The 14,437-nt window shown below is 46.7% G+C and overlaps 2 protein-coding genes across 2 annotated transcripts; one reads left to right on the top strand and one right to left on the bottom strand.

Moving 5' to 3' along the window:
* Positions 1-1,366: 1,366 nt before the first annotated feature.
* Positions 1,367-9,057, bottom strand: TSN (translin). The gene is made up of 6 exons (XM_082285370.1): positions 8,976-9,057; positions 8,809-8,902; positions 4,965-5,061; positions 4,018-4,133; positions 3,291-3,370; positions 1,367-2,949 (listed from the first exon to the last, which is right to left on the bottom strand). Exons 1-6 carry the CDS (start codon positions 9,039-9,041, stop codon positions 2,713-2,715), a joined length of 690 nt encoding a protein of 229 aa, XP_082141496.1. The 5' UTR covers positions 9,042-9,057; the 3' UTR covers positions 1,367-2,712.
* A 352-nt stretch (positions 9,058-9,409) lies between these two features.
* On the top strand, positions 9,410-14,033 carry NIFK (nucleolar protein interacting with the FHA domain of MKI67). The gene is made up of 6 exons (XM_082285098.1): positions 9,410-9,559; positions 9,631-9,756; positions 10,487-10,595; positions 11,284-11,495; positions 12,180-12,260; positions 13,460-14,033. Exons 1-6 carry the CDS (start codon positions 9,416-9,418, stop codon positions 13,640-13,642), a joined length of 855 nt encoding a protein of 284 aa, XP_082141224.1. The 5' UTR covers positions 9,410-9,415; the 3' UTR covers positions 13,643-14,033.
* The last annotated feature ends 404 nt before the right edge of the window (positions 14,034-14,437 follow it).

Genomic DNA, 14,437 nt, shown 5'->3' with positions numbered 1-14,437 from the left:
CTGGGAAAGGGAAACGTCAGAGACAGCCCCTTCCCTACTCAAGTCCTTCTGAGTTTTCCCTTCTTACCTCTGCTCCCAGCTCTGGGACAGGAACACAACTTACCGTTTAGGATCAGAGTAATGTGCAGAGGAAGCTACAAAAGCATCCCCATCTTCCCCTGCTGCTGCCTAGGGAGAAAGTTAGTGGTTTTCTTTTCCCTTCTCCAGACCCAGGCTGAGAATGAGCTGTGTAGCCTGGCTCTTGTAAAAAATGCTTTTCCAGAGGATGATGCTAGGCTCTCCCAAGAACTAGAACAGGAAAGAATTAGGTGTTTGTTACACACCCTCTAAGAACACAACACTGTCTCTTTCTTGGGCACTTACTTTTCACAGAGCCTTAGACAGAAGGATCCCACACCTTGCACCTCTGTCAGCCCTAAGTAAGAGCCTTGCTCTTGCAGTTGTCCCTCCCATGGTACCTGCCCCTGTGGCACAGCACTGCTCCATCTGGGATCTAGTGAAAAGCTGTGTTAGGCATACAGGATCCCGTGTCAGGAAGCAGACTTGCTGCATGACCAAGTGCAACTGGGGCACCTGGGACACAAGTCAGTGCAAAGCCTTAACCAGCAGCTGTGCTGCCACATGGCCTCACATCCCAGTCCCACATGCCAGGAGTCCTCTAACCTAAGACACACCACACTGATGCTCAGGAAACCCTTTTCTATTCCCCTTTTTTATTCCCCTTCTCTATTCTGCTCCCACGAATTTCCTGTGTGGCATTGAACTGCAAGCTGTGTCTGCACAGCCTTAGGGTGTTGGTTTATCCCTCATCTCTGCTTTTGGCAGTAAAACTGGCTTAAGCTCCTTCCTTCCTCCCATGTCCACAGTGCTGAGAAATGAGCAAACACTGGCACAGGGCAAGAACAAAGAAATACTTTAAAAGCTGTTACATTGCCATGGGGCTCAGGAAGTTACACCCTCATTTTCTTCAGCTGTGAAAGGGGAATATTACAATCTCCTCATGTTAAGTGACATAAGATACGAAGGATGAGGACAAACAGGAAAGATTATGAGATGCTCTGAAGATAATCTTGCCACCTCTTGGATTGGTAAGGATACACTCCATAGCTCTCCTATTTTACTTGGTGAAATTGCTCAAAATTAAAAAAAAATTTTTAAAAAGCCTATGAAATGTGTTGCAGCTTGACTTTGCACTTGGCAGTGTTAGGAGTGCGCCAGTGAACAGCTACAGCCAAGGGGAGGAACTCCATTATTGCCCAAAGACAGCTGAAGGATGAACTGCAATGCTGGTATTTCAGAACAGGCTCCCAGCAAGGGAAGCAAACAACAGCAGATGATCAGACAACAGGCAGAGGTACCAAGCGGCCAAAATCAAAGAACAGCTTTTATTGGCCATAATAACCAAGAAACCATTTTCTTCCAATAAACAAAACAACCCCCTAATTCAAACAGTGGTAAATCTTCACTAAGAAACTGAAACACCAACAAACCCCACATAAACTTAACTGTTCCTGTTCATCCTCTGAAGTATTCCTCCTCCTCTTAAAGAAGTTAGCTGTTCTCCTTAACCCTCCTGCACCACCAGAAGTAGGAGGATGGCAAAACTCAGTCATTTAGGACAAGAGAACAAGCACATGGGGAGGCATGAGTCTGTCCACTTGAACACATTAAAGAGGCTGTTGGTGTTTGCAAACATCTTACATACAATTACTGGAAGTAATAAGTTCTGTGTTTCTTGAGATACAAGCATTTTACTACACAAACTATAGTTTTATGTTTGGTTTTTTTTTAATCCTAGGATAACAGGTACAGTTGTGGCCGGTACAGCTTGTTACAACTCAGACACCACTGCAGTTTATCAGTTTACACTTCTCTTTTCAGAAAACTTGGAAGCTAAAAAAACATAAAAATTGGTTACACTGAGTTCTCAAGGCGAATCATCATTTAAAACTCTGCATTTACTCATGCCAGTAAAACAAATGCCAGTAAAACAAACACCAGAGAAAGCAGGTGTCTAAAAAAACCCTGCTCTCCCTGGTAACTGAAATCTTTGTGGAAAGAAAATAAAAAAAAGAGAGAGGGGATGGGAGATATGGCAGGGTACAAGACACCAGTTCCAATGGAGGAATTCTCAGGAGTATTTTCACTAATTTCTCAAATAAAGGAGATACATTAACAGAAACCATTAAAAAAGAGATCTGGTTCATAAACAGTTATGCAAATTTTTTCAACTTACGTAAGTGAAAATTTAAGAAACAAAAAGGCAAAAAAAAATCAGTGTCTTAAAAAAATCTGATATTTACACACTGTTTCTTAAAAGATTCCACGTGTCTGCACTGAGCTGTGTGCTGTGCACACATCTCTGAGGGCGTGTGAGCAGAGACAGCCACAGCACTTCCCAGCCAGAGCAGGCAAGAACACTACAGAACTAATGGGAATCTCAGCTCATGGGAGTTACTAACTACTATTGTTGCTGTGCAGAGAACGGCACCGTGTGTTTGACAGAGGAATTCCACTGGAAACAGAGTCTCCTGTCCTAACCTAGACATGATTTTACAAAACATCTAATGCCTGTACTACACCTTTTGTAAGAAAATAGAGGGCAGCTTTGAGCTGCAGTTCTTCTAAACTACTGTAGGAAGGCTTCTCTAGGTACTTCCTAAATTGGCAACCATCTGAGGTAATCGATGATGCTGTTCAAACAAGCATCCTTCACTTCTCTCCGCCTCCACCAACTGTTGCCTCCTTATTGAGTCCTCTGATCGACAAGTCATAAACCACTTCCTCAATTTTCTTGACATCGTATTTGAGGCCATCGTAGCGTTTCCTCAGGGAGTCATTCTTCAGGTTGAGGAGGCGGAAGCCAGAATCCAGCTCGTTGATAAAGGCTGAGATGCGGAGAGGGCGGGAATAGTCCCCAGCTGTGACACTGTTCACTGCCAGCCTGGCCTGCGAGAGGAAACACCGGAGAACATCAGCACAGCACCCCCCCACGTCACATCACTGTCCCCATCAGTTACTGTACCAAATGAACCCCTTGTGTTCCAGGCAGATTATCTGTACTTAGATCTACCTCTTTGCTGACCATAGTTCTGCATTTTCAATCAAATGACTAGTGTAAATCTTAAAAGTATCGCTGAGGAACATGCAGAGAAGCATCTTGCTACAAGTCCAGATCAAAGTGTTGTGTATCATAACTTCCACGAACAACCCAGGAAAGCTAAAAAAAACATTACTTTTGTTTGTAAGGTCAGTTTCAAACCAAATACGTGCACAAGTATCTTTCTTACCAGCTCACTGGCCAGAGTTAATATGCCAGAAAGATAATCTTCAATGTCCAGGTGAAAGCCCCGTTCTCGATCAGCTTCAACTGAGACAAAAACAGAGCACTGATGAGGTGGTGCTGAGCACGAGCAAACCCAGCCACCTTAAATTGCATTTGTTTACTGGAGCTAATTTGAAATATCAAATTTATGAAATATTATTACAAAATAAAAGTCAGCCTTTTCCTGTATGTGATGTAATTACAGCCTCTCCTCAGTTCTCGATTCAGCATCTTGTACATCCTCAACTGTACCTCCAACAGGGTAACTCGATTTACATCTATATACAAGATGTATTTTCCTTACTTTTTTTCAAATCTTTTGCTCTGTGAAGATACAATTCTTTTATGACAAAGAACTTAATCTGTTTTATGCACTTTTTAAATACCAAAAGCAGGAATTCAGAGAAACAAGCTCTCATCTTTGTGTTATTCTTTTGGTGCATTTACACACTTTGAATGAATGACCTTCACTGATGAAGAACTTATTAACAAATAAATACTTTGTTAACGTTAGGTTTGCCAATTTCCGTCTTCTGAGAATTCATTGTTTATATAATGAAATCAAATACCAGATAAACTCTGGAACTGATTTCCCGGGAAGAAATGAAGTTCTGCCATTTCCTTGTACCTCTGAAAACTACAATGTCTAAAAGGTCACAAGCTTTTTCTCTTCAGTTACAACATTAACTTACTCCCAAGTATTTCTGCAACAGCTTCTCGGGTCACCAATGTCTCTGACTCCAGGTAGACTACGAATGCTGCCAGGAACACCAGCCGCTGCAGCACAAACCTCCAGTGCTCATGAAACCTGCAGAAGAAACACCAGATCAGGGTATAAATAATTAATGTTTATTAATGGAACGTTAGACAACAAGTACATGTTATGTGTGTGTTTTCTGCCTTTCTGCAGTGCATTTTGCAGTATTTTTGGTTTATCAAAATGACACCAGCCAAAAGGCTTTTGTACTTTTGTACAAAAGGCCTTGGTACTCCAGAACTCCACACCCAGGTTACCATGCCGGATGCTGACATCTGCTCGCCCCTCTCACACGCCTCCTCAGCTCCCACAGTTTTCCAGGTTGTGTTGCCCACAGACAGCCAGGGCTTTCCCTCCCACCCTCCCTCGGCAGATCTGAGCTGACAAGATTCTTATTCTTTGAAATGTTCTTGCCAGGCACTGTCCCCTTCTGGCAGCAGCAGAACACAAAGGTGACAACTTCATTTAGTGTCTGCAGAACCAAAGAGCCATTTCATGACAGATTCAGAGCTCTGCTTGCAGAAACGCCCCAAACCGAACAACTTAACTGAAATTAATGGAGCAGCAAATGCCCTGCTCCCAGATACAAGGGCAGCTCCAGCAGAACACCAACTTCTTAAGTTTCCCTTTTTATTTTTAAAGAAAGTTTCTAGAAAAATAGTTCAATATTGAGTATTTTTAGTGAAAAGGTATAGCGTTTGAGCAAAAGCATTTTTTATCTATCCTGATAAAAACCTTACACTTGTCTACCACAATGTACTTTTCAAAGAGAAAGGAGCATTCAGCCCATAAACCTTTACATTGTTATTCCAAAGCAATGATGACAAATGCCCAAGCAATTCCCATATATATCTGTGTCTGGCTGTGTGTGATCCTGCACACCTGTAATACTGATCAGCAGGAAACTTGGTCTTCAAAGACTCCATCTGTGTCCTCACTGTACCAAAGTGCTCACGAGCCTTCTGACACTTCTTTGGGACTGAAAAAGAAACAGCACAGCATTCAGGGAATGAATACATTCAGGAAATGTAAATTTGACAGGCAACAGCAGTTTGTAAAGAGTTTTCCAGTGCAGACAACACTATTTATGCTTCTTTCTTGTCCAAGATAGGTTACTGACACTTGGAATCAATCTGAGAAGTATTCCTGGTCATGGTCACACCATGAGCCACAGAGGTAAAGCAGAAAGACTCCAGAATTCCAGGCTGTCTGACCTGCTCTGGGCATTTGTTTTGAACTTGAGCCAAGATGTCCCAGCAACGGCCAGATCCCAAGCAATGGAACAGCGCTGCACACAGCAGCTGGCCCCAAAGGAAACGCACACACCCCCCAAGCACTGCTGCCAGACAACTCTCACAGTCAAAGGAAAAGCAACTTTTCTTTCTCCACATTAAAATCTTATCCTGTTTTTTTCTAATGCATCTGAGTTTGGTTACATGAGGTGCAACATCCCTTCAGGAAACTGCATTTCCTGCTTTTTACGATGTATTTGAAGAGCCTGGGTTTCAGCCTGTCCAGAGTTACAGCTCTGCAGAGGAACGATCTCTTGTTCCTGTAGTAGCCACTGCCACCTCCCGTTTGCCGACAGAGTTACAGCCCCGCTGCACCTGCAGTGCCAGCGACAGACCAAAGGGCTCAAACCACAGCTTCACTGCAGCCCTTTCACAGATCCTGGTCATGAGCTAAAAAAGGCCAAAGATCAACCTGATAGGCCCTCCTGCATCTTCATGTACAGAAGCCAGGATTATTCACAGAACCTAGATCTAAAAGCTGTGATGGTTTTTACCAAATAAGACACTTAAGTGTGATTATAAAACTTCTTTCACTTAACAAAACATAATTTCTGTTTAAAAAAACAAAGGGAGGGAGAATGAATGCAAAAAAATAAAGAGCTTCAGGAGGCAGAATGTGGATGTGCTCCATGAGGCGGCCAGGATGAAAGAGCTGTGTGAGGCTCACTGAGAGCTACAGGGTTGCCTCAGTCATGTGAGCCATCACATGGCTGTGGGGACAGAGTAAGGAACACGTTCACATTTGGCTTCTGCCAAGGGAACCTGTGACAAAAATAAACAATCCTTACTGTAAAGGCTCAGAAAATGCCCAGTGACACACACGACCCCCAAATTCAAACTGTCCTCACACGTCCTCAGGTATCGCCTCTGATGTTCTGCTGTTGTGAGAGCAAAGACACTGAGTTGGCTCTCAGGCTCCGGAGGCCCTGCCTGTCACCCTGACTGGTATCAACAGCAGGATGCAGCACACGCTGCCCTGCCCAGCCTTCTCAGCAGTTCTCCAACTCCATTTGGGACAAGGAGCCAAGGAAGCCTGTGCAAGATGACATTTTCAAAGCCACTGCCTGGTATGAAAAGCTGTCCTCCATCAAACTTCCAAGTATCCCGTGGTTCTGCTAACAGAGCTCAGCCCACACCCCTTACCCTTCTCTCTGGTAGGACATATTCGTCAGCCCAGAGCAAACCCTCTCCCTGTTCCCACTGGCTCTCTGTTGTCTCCTTGAGTTTTCATCACTCCCTCTATTGAGGATGCAGGAATAAACAAAGGATCAACCAGGAGGCTGCAGGAAGAAGTAAATCATCTCCCACTTACAGTGGCACAAGGAGTGAGGAACGACTGGGAAAACAGCTCTAGCTGCAATTCAGGGCAACACAGCTACAGCTGTTACTCTGTCACCTGTGAACTTCAAGTAATTAACAGTATTCTTAGCTTTTAATTATTAGTTTATATGGTTTATTCTCATTTGAGATTTTTCTAGTTCAATATAGTTTATTAATAGTGTTAATAATTTTCCTTACATCTTGAAATAAGTAGGTATAAGGCCAAAGAAATCTTTATGTCATAAAGTACAGCCAGAACTCTGTTGCAATAAGAAAAATCTTCTTTCATAGTTCCAGGAATCATTGTTTATCCCCTTTTACTCTACTAAGGAAGAATCATTCTAGTTTCTTAGTAAAAATGCTGTACAGCATCAAACAATGAGATGCTGTAGGAAGCCAAAGATACATTTAAGGTACTACAGTGCAGAACTAAAACCATTATCAATCAAAGTGTAGTCTGAATATGTGACAACTGACAGGTGCTATTTATCCCCCAACAATGCTTCTGTTTATTTGCACTACATTATTATGCTTTAAACCTTTATTAATCTAAACATTTCTTAACTTTCTTTACTATGCTTGTAAATATAACTTAATGACAAATTCACAGGTCTGTTATCACAAGTTAACTCCTGACCTATTAAGCATGAACTCATTATTTTTGCAAGAATTATAAGATGAGGCTTTGGGGGTTTTGCTTGGGGATTTTTTTTGGTTGGTTGGTTTGTTTTGCATTTTTAGCTGGTTTTGTTCTTTGTTTTTTTCCTTTAACTATTCCAAATCTCTTCTCAGATTCCTCAAGTTACAGCACCAGCTCTCTCCAGGAATTAAAAATCAAGTGAAAATACACCAAGTTGAACATGGGCCTCTACTATCAAATGCTTGAAAACGACTCTGAAGTTGTTACCCACACAATGACCAGGGATTTTCCCAGGTTAGAAAACTGAATGTCTGCTTGTGTAAATAACCCCTCAGCAGCTCTCATTTCCAGCACTGCCAGGTTTCCCAAGCAGATGGAACTTGCACTTGCCTGCACTGTTGCTCATGGCTAAACACAGACCCTCTCCGAGGCCAGAGGAGCCCCAGGCCTCCAGCTCCAGCCCCACTGTGCCGGGGAACCTCTTCAGGCTGAAAACAACCAGTCAGCTCTACACGTGAGCAGAACAGCATCTGGGGAGGCTTGTTCTGTTCCCCTTCACAGGGTGGCGTGCATAAATTCCTTTCAAGAGTTTCCAGCAAAGTCAGAATGGTTGCTTCTTCTCACAAGATATTGACTGGAAAAAACCCAGCTCTTAAATGACATATTTAAGTTTATTCCAGTAGTTTTATCAGTAGGCTGAGAAATGAGGGAGCAGAAAGAGCACATCTGACACCTGGGCCTGCAGAGCTGCTCTCCTGGTCTGGAGGAAACGGGCTGGCCCAGAAACATTCTGTCCAGCATTCAAAAGCCTGGAACCAGGCTGGTGACAACCCAAACCTCCAAAGATGTAGAACAATTCCTGCTGTCACTCAGACATCAAGGGCAGGTCCTGCTTTTTTGGCCTTTGCAAATTCCTTTCACATTTTGCTGCATTAAGCAGATTTTATACATGCACACAGAATCTGTTTGGCAAAAACCAGATTAATGTGTGTTCCCCCCCATCCCAGTCCATCCTGAATACCCCCGAGTGCTCAGGACCACAGCTTTTTGGGGTGTGGGGTGAAGAGATGGAACAGGGACATTGATACAAAGGCCCGACAAGTAAAGATAAAACAGTCTATGTGCAAGCCACTTACAGGGAAACCTAAGAGCCAACTCAGCAGCCCAGGACGTGAACACCTGGAAAAGAACACACTGCTCTGCACCGAGACAGAAAAGCACCAGGCTAGGGAGGGGAGAAAGGGATAGAACGGTGTTCCCTAAGACTGAACAACAGCTTTACTACTTGTGTGGCTTGAAACCTCCCAGCTGCGCCCTCCTCTTCCCAGCAGCCTCTGGGAAGCCCACGCTGGACTCCTCGGGAGAGCCTGGAAGCTGGAAAAGAGTTCCCAGTACAGGGGACCTCCGTGCTCCGAGGGGCACTCCCGCCCCCCGGCTGTTCCCCGCTGCCCGGGGGCGGCGGCGCGGGACTCACTGTGCTGGAAGCCGGGCCCCTGGTGCACGCCCTGCAGCAGCGTCAGGATCTCCCGCGCCGTCTGCTCCAGCGCCTGCACCACCTTCCGGATCTCCTGCGGGCACAGCGCGCCGTCAGCCGAGGCACAGCCCCGTCCCCTCCCGCGCCCGTCCCGCCCGCCCTGGCACCTCTCGGATATCCTGGTCCTGGCCGAGCGCTCCCTGCAGCGCCGCGAACATCTCGCTCACCGACATGATGCCGCCGCTTCCCGCCCACCGGGCCTTCGGTGCCGCTGGCGCGCGGCTGCCCCACGCACCGCCTGACCGCGCCGCGCCGGGCTGCCCCGAGCACCGCCTGAGCGGCCGGAGCAGCCAGGAATGGGCGAAGGGGCGGCTCCGGAGGGTGCCCAGAGAGGGCTGATGGCCCCGGGGGGGCAGTTGGTCGCCCCCAGGGCGGGAGTTTGTCGCCCCGGCGGCGTCTGTGTTTCAGGCCGCCCTCCCGTGCGAGGAGGCCGGCCCTCGTGGGGCTGCGCGAGGGCCCCTCCGCCCCGTTGCTGGGAGACGGCGTCTGGCCGCGCGGCGCCGGCGCGAGGGCAGTGACGCACTTCCGGCGGCCGCGCGGAGGCAGCATGGCGGCAGAGGCGGCCATGGCGGCGGAGGCGCCTGCGTCCGCCACGGCCGTGAGGGCGGCGCCGCTCCTGGCGCTGGAGCCGCGGCTGCAGCGCCAGTTCCAGCAGAAGGTGCAGCGGACCCGCACCAAGCGAGCGACCAAGGTGAGCGGGGCGGCGCGGCGGCGGTGCGGTGAGTCCCGGCCCGGGCTGACGCGGTCGCTCTGTGCCTGCAGGAGGAGCTGACGCCGGGCGTGGTGTTTGTGGGGCATCTCCCGCGGGGCCTCTGCGAGCCGCAACTCCGCGAGTACTTCGGGCAGTTCGGGACGGTGACGCGGCTGCGGCTCTCCAGGAGTAAGAAGGTGAGGAGCGGCCCCGCGGCTGCCCCGGGGCTGCGGCCCGTGCAGTGCCGGAATGCGGCGGAGCGCTCGCAGCCGGCTGCCTGAGGCTGGGCCGGGCAGTCTCCGTGACCTCTGGGGCTTCCCCCTTGCCGAGCATGGGCCCTGGGAACGCGCAGAGGCCACAGCGCCCCGAGGCCCTCGGGAGCCCCACGTGGGACGCGGCGGAGCCGTGCCCGGTCGGACCGGCAGGGCCGGGGGCTGTCTCCGACTTGGAAGCGGCTGGGCCGCGGCTCTTGTGGTCCTTTCTTCCGAAAAGAAATTCACTCCAGTGAATTTACAGTGCCTGAGTGCACCAGTTCAACGTACAACGTGAAGCGAGTGCCTCTGTTCTAACTTACTTGTTGTTTTGTATTCGATAAATCTAATTTCTTCTCACTTCTGGGTTTGCTGTCACATTATAAGACTGCTGTATAAGCATGGAACAGCCAAACAGCAGCCAAGCAGGGCAGCTTTGTTTTTTTAACAAGTATAGATACTGGTGAGCAGTTTGTTTTGTGTGCAAATACGTATTTTACGAATAATGTCATACCAATTTAGGACTAAATCTGATGCTTTTCGCAATTTCAGTGAGCTTCTGAAACTATGTGTGGTTAGCTGAGAATGGGCTATGACTTTGGAAGAATAAGATAATTTTAATAGAGCTCTCCAGGTAGCAAAGCATTGTTTCAGGTTTTTGTCTCGTCACTCACAGACTGGAGCCAGCAAAGGCTATGCATTTATGGAGTTTGAGTCTGATGATGTGGCCAAGATTGTTGCAGACACAATGAACAACTACCTGTTTTCTGAGAGACTGCTGAAGTGTAAGTATAAGCTGAATTTTAAGTCCTCAAGCATGCAAAGGAAACTTGTAGTTATTTCAGTTGTCTTTTTCAACTGTGCATAGAATCTTAGGGTTTTTTAATGAAGTTTTGTCCCAAAAATCTCTTCTGCGGGGCTGAGCTTTTCATCACGTGTAAAGAGCATGCTCAGCAGCCTTTTGGTCACGACTGCTGTTTTTTTCTCAGGGCTGATACTGCTCTTAGTGTGATTGTGTAGCATGAAATCTCAGGGTATGGTTGGGTTTGGTGTAGAGGCAAACCCAGAGTTCCTTTCATGTGGAAACTCCTTGGCATTTGTACCTGCTGCAGCTGTTGTCTGTGAGGTTTCACATGAGGGGCTTTTTTGATTAAAAGATTGATTAAATCACTGAGTTTCTCAGACATGGTGACAGTAAAACTTGCTTTGTAAGGGGTTATGAATTACGTGTTGTTGTAAAACAATTTTCTCTGCTCTTTCTGGGTGAAAGTGTTTCATCCATCCATCCATCCATCCATCCATCCATCCATCCATCCATCCATCCATCTCTCTTACTAGCTGAGGATGCAGTGCCCAGTTCAGTGTTCCTAAATCGCTGCACCAGCACGGTGTTGTAGCCATGAATGGTGTTGCGTGAGCGCCCTTGGCGGGAAGGGGAGCTCTGTTGTAATCCCATGTCTGTCTTTGGTACAGGTCAGTTCATACCTCCCGAAAAGGTCCATGAAAACCTCTTCAAGGACTGTGACAAGATCTTCCGGAAGCCTTCTCAGCCGGCTGTCCGGCGCTACAACAGGATCCGCTCCCTCGTGGAGAAAGCCAGGATGACCAAGCGCCTGCTGCGGAAGGAGAGGCTTCTACGGAAGAAGCTGGCTGAAAAGGGCCTCGAGTATGACTTCCCAGGATTTGTAAGTTTGGTGTTGTTTCGATGAGTGTGTTAAGCAAGGTGTGTTTCTAGGGTAGTGCTGAATACATGGAAGTCATGTGTTTTGTGTGGAACTGGCAAAAGCACTGCAGCCCCAGGGAGGCTCATGTGTGTTAGGAACTCCATAGAAGCTCCAGGAATTCAGTGGGCTGCTGTGGCTGGGCTGCACTCCATGTGCCTGTAGAGAAGTAAATAAGTAACAACAGAGGAGAGATGTTCCTCTTCTTCTGTTGGTGCAAGCAGTTGGATATTCTGTGGTTTAATACTGGAGTGCAGATCACCAAAGAACAGAGGGGCTTTGCCCGAGCCCTGTGGGAGGCTTTGGCAGGGTAGCGGGTCTGAAAGCAGGTCCCAAGACCAGAACTTCCATCCACAGCCCCTGCATGTTCCTCCTCTGCAGAGTGCTTGGGTCATGTACTTGAGTTGTAAGCAGTTAATGCTGTTTAATGTGGAGTGTTTTTAAAATGCACAGTAGCACCTTTTCTTGTGTTGCTTTGGGTGTTTTTGTTCGAACCAGACCACCTCTGTGTCAGTCAGTTTATTACTTTAAACCTATTTGCTGTAGCAAAGACTTCGTAGCTCTGAAACAAAGGAACCTGTGAGCTGTTAAGTGTTCGCATCTTCACATAAGCATGTAGTGATCCACCTGATCTGTCTTGCTTCCTAGGCTGCACAGGCACTTTCCAAAAAGAGAAAAAAAGTTAAAACAGCCAAGAAAGCAAAACTGAATGTTTCTTTGAGCAGCCAGGTAAGATGGACCAGTCCTGGTGGTGTCCAGTACCACCACTCACACTGGGGCGGATGTTTAAAGTCTTCAGCTGGCACCTTCATACTGATTCCAACACACCAAAACCTTGACATTGTTTGCTTGAGAGATGTTTGTGCTAGAAGTAGCTCCTTTGAGATGTATTAACACTCTTGAACCGGAGAGGGTGATTGAATCCTTGCGCTTCTTTCTCCCGTGGGAGCATTCAGCAGCAAAGGCTTCTGCTCAGCACACTGTAACCAGTGCCAGTCCCTCGGTGTGTCAGCCTCTACTCCCTTGAGGCTGGGGGAATGCAGGGTTCTGGGGACAGGCACCTGTACACCCCCTGCACCTGTGCTTTGAACTGACATGATGTGATCTCCTTGACGGAATCCTTCTGTTGGACCACGTTACAGTGCCAGCCTGTTTAGATCAAAAGGAAGTTGAATTGTTAATATAGTCTAGTGCTGTCTGTCCCCATTTTCATACTCTACTGTCCCTCCTACCCCATGCTCTCCATGCATGGTATTTGGTGTTTTGGAAACAAATGCCAGGGAAAAGTAGCAGTAGAATGAAAGGGAAGTTCAGATCATCAGGACTGAGATTTGGGATACTGACTGTCTAAAAACGCTGTAAGGCTTTAACCTTTCTGTTCTGTTTCATCACTGTTGTGAGTTTGGGGGGGCGGGGGTGTTTGGGGATTTTTATTATTACTGGATTTGCTTGTGATAATTGGGACGTGGCTGGTTGTGAGGAAGACAGGATAACTAACACATTCTGTTATCTGAGTTCTGAGGACTTACTGAGGTAATGAAGCTGGGATGTTTCAGCTCTGCTGTGAACTTGAATGTGGCATTTCTGAATGCCAGGCTCAAGTATACTTTCCCCCCATCCCTTGCCCTGATTCTCTTCCACTTGACTTTCTTGATGCTTTGAGTCAGGAAATAGAAAGTTTAGAAAGCAAATGTGCATTACAACATGTTAGAAAATGTGAATTAATTTCCATTTGCCGTTCACATACACTTCTTTGAAGGTGACATTTCTGTCCACAGAAATAATGTCTACAAAAGTAGCTAGTTATAAAACTAAAAGAATTTCCTGAAGGAGAGCTGGGCTGAGTTGTCTTGTGGTAATACAGGGCCAGTGACAACTTTCTCTGGCAGATGGCTTTGCAGTGAACCCTGTTTTTCTGATCTCTTCAGGATCCTACTCCAGTCTGTACTCCAGCAGTGCTTGAGCGCCGGAAAGCTGCTCAGGTGGATGATGACACGGAGGATGATGAAGTAACTCTCAGGCTTCCCTCTGCCAGTGTTAAGAATGCTGTGCAGAGACCAAAGAAGCAGCCAAGGCAAAGACCAAGCCTGAAGAAACAGAAACAGACTTAAAATTTTTGCGGCTGTAGCCACGTTTTTCTCAACTTAAAAATTATTGAGGTGGAGCTTCTACAGGGTCTGCTGCCCTGGTTTGGTTCATCCTGCCTAGACTGGTTCAGTTTTTCTTAGGCAAGGACTCTGTTCACAAATCCTCTCTCTCTGGTTTAGCCATGAAGGGACCTATGGTCTTCTCTGACTATGAAGATTTTCTTGACTTTGTGCTCACAAGTGCCCATGCTGTGACACAGCTACAGATGTGCCAAAACCTTCAGTTAATTTTGTAACTCGTGTCTAGCGCTCATTTTTTGAAAAGAAAATGTGAGGGTGTCCATTCAGAGCTTGCTAATGCAAGCAACTGTATCTTAAATTTATAATTAATGACAAGTTATTAAAAAATTTACCATTTTCCAACTTTCTTGGCTCTTGGTAATGGTTGTTCTGTTTAACTGAATGTCTGTGTTTTGTGTGAGTTCTCATATATTCACAGCAATTGAGGCTCTCGAGAAGATGCACCAATAATCAGAGCAGTTTGGGTTCTTCTGCTGGCAGTTCTGTTGTCCTTTGTCACTGCATTTTAGTTTCACTGCCTGCATGAAACAAGGTTATCTTCTGCTCCAGGGAGTGATAAGCACATTGAAATATTGTAATAACCAGGAGTGCAAAGGCAGGTTTTTGTCAGTAGTAGTATGAGTTCAGAGAACTGAGCGTAGCTTTTTGTGATGCATTAAGATTCATTCTTGTTCCAACTGGCTTGTCATTGCAGATGGCAGATATCCAGTCCTGTTTGAACAGGCAGTTTGACTGTGC

This window comes from Coloeus monedula (genome assembly GCF_965178545.1).
Source record: "Coloeus monedula genome assembly, chromosome: 7".
NCBI classification, from domain to species: Eukaryota; Metazoa; Chordata; class Aves; order Passeriformes; family Corvidae; genus Coloeus; species Coloeus monedula.
The sequence above is the reverse complement of the archived record's forward strand: the minus strand, read 5'-3'. Positions and strand labels throughout refer to the sequence as shown.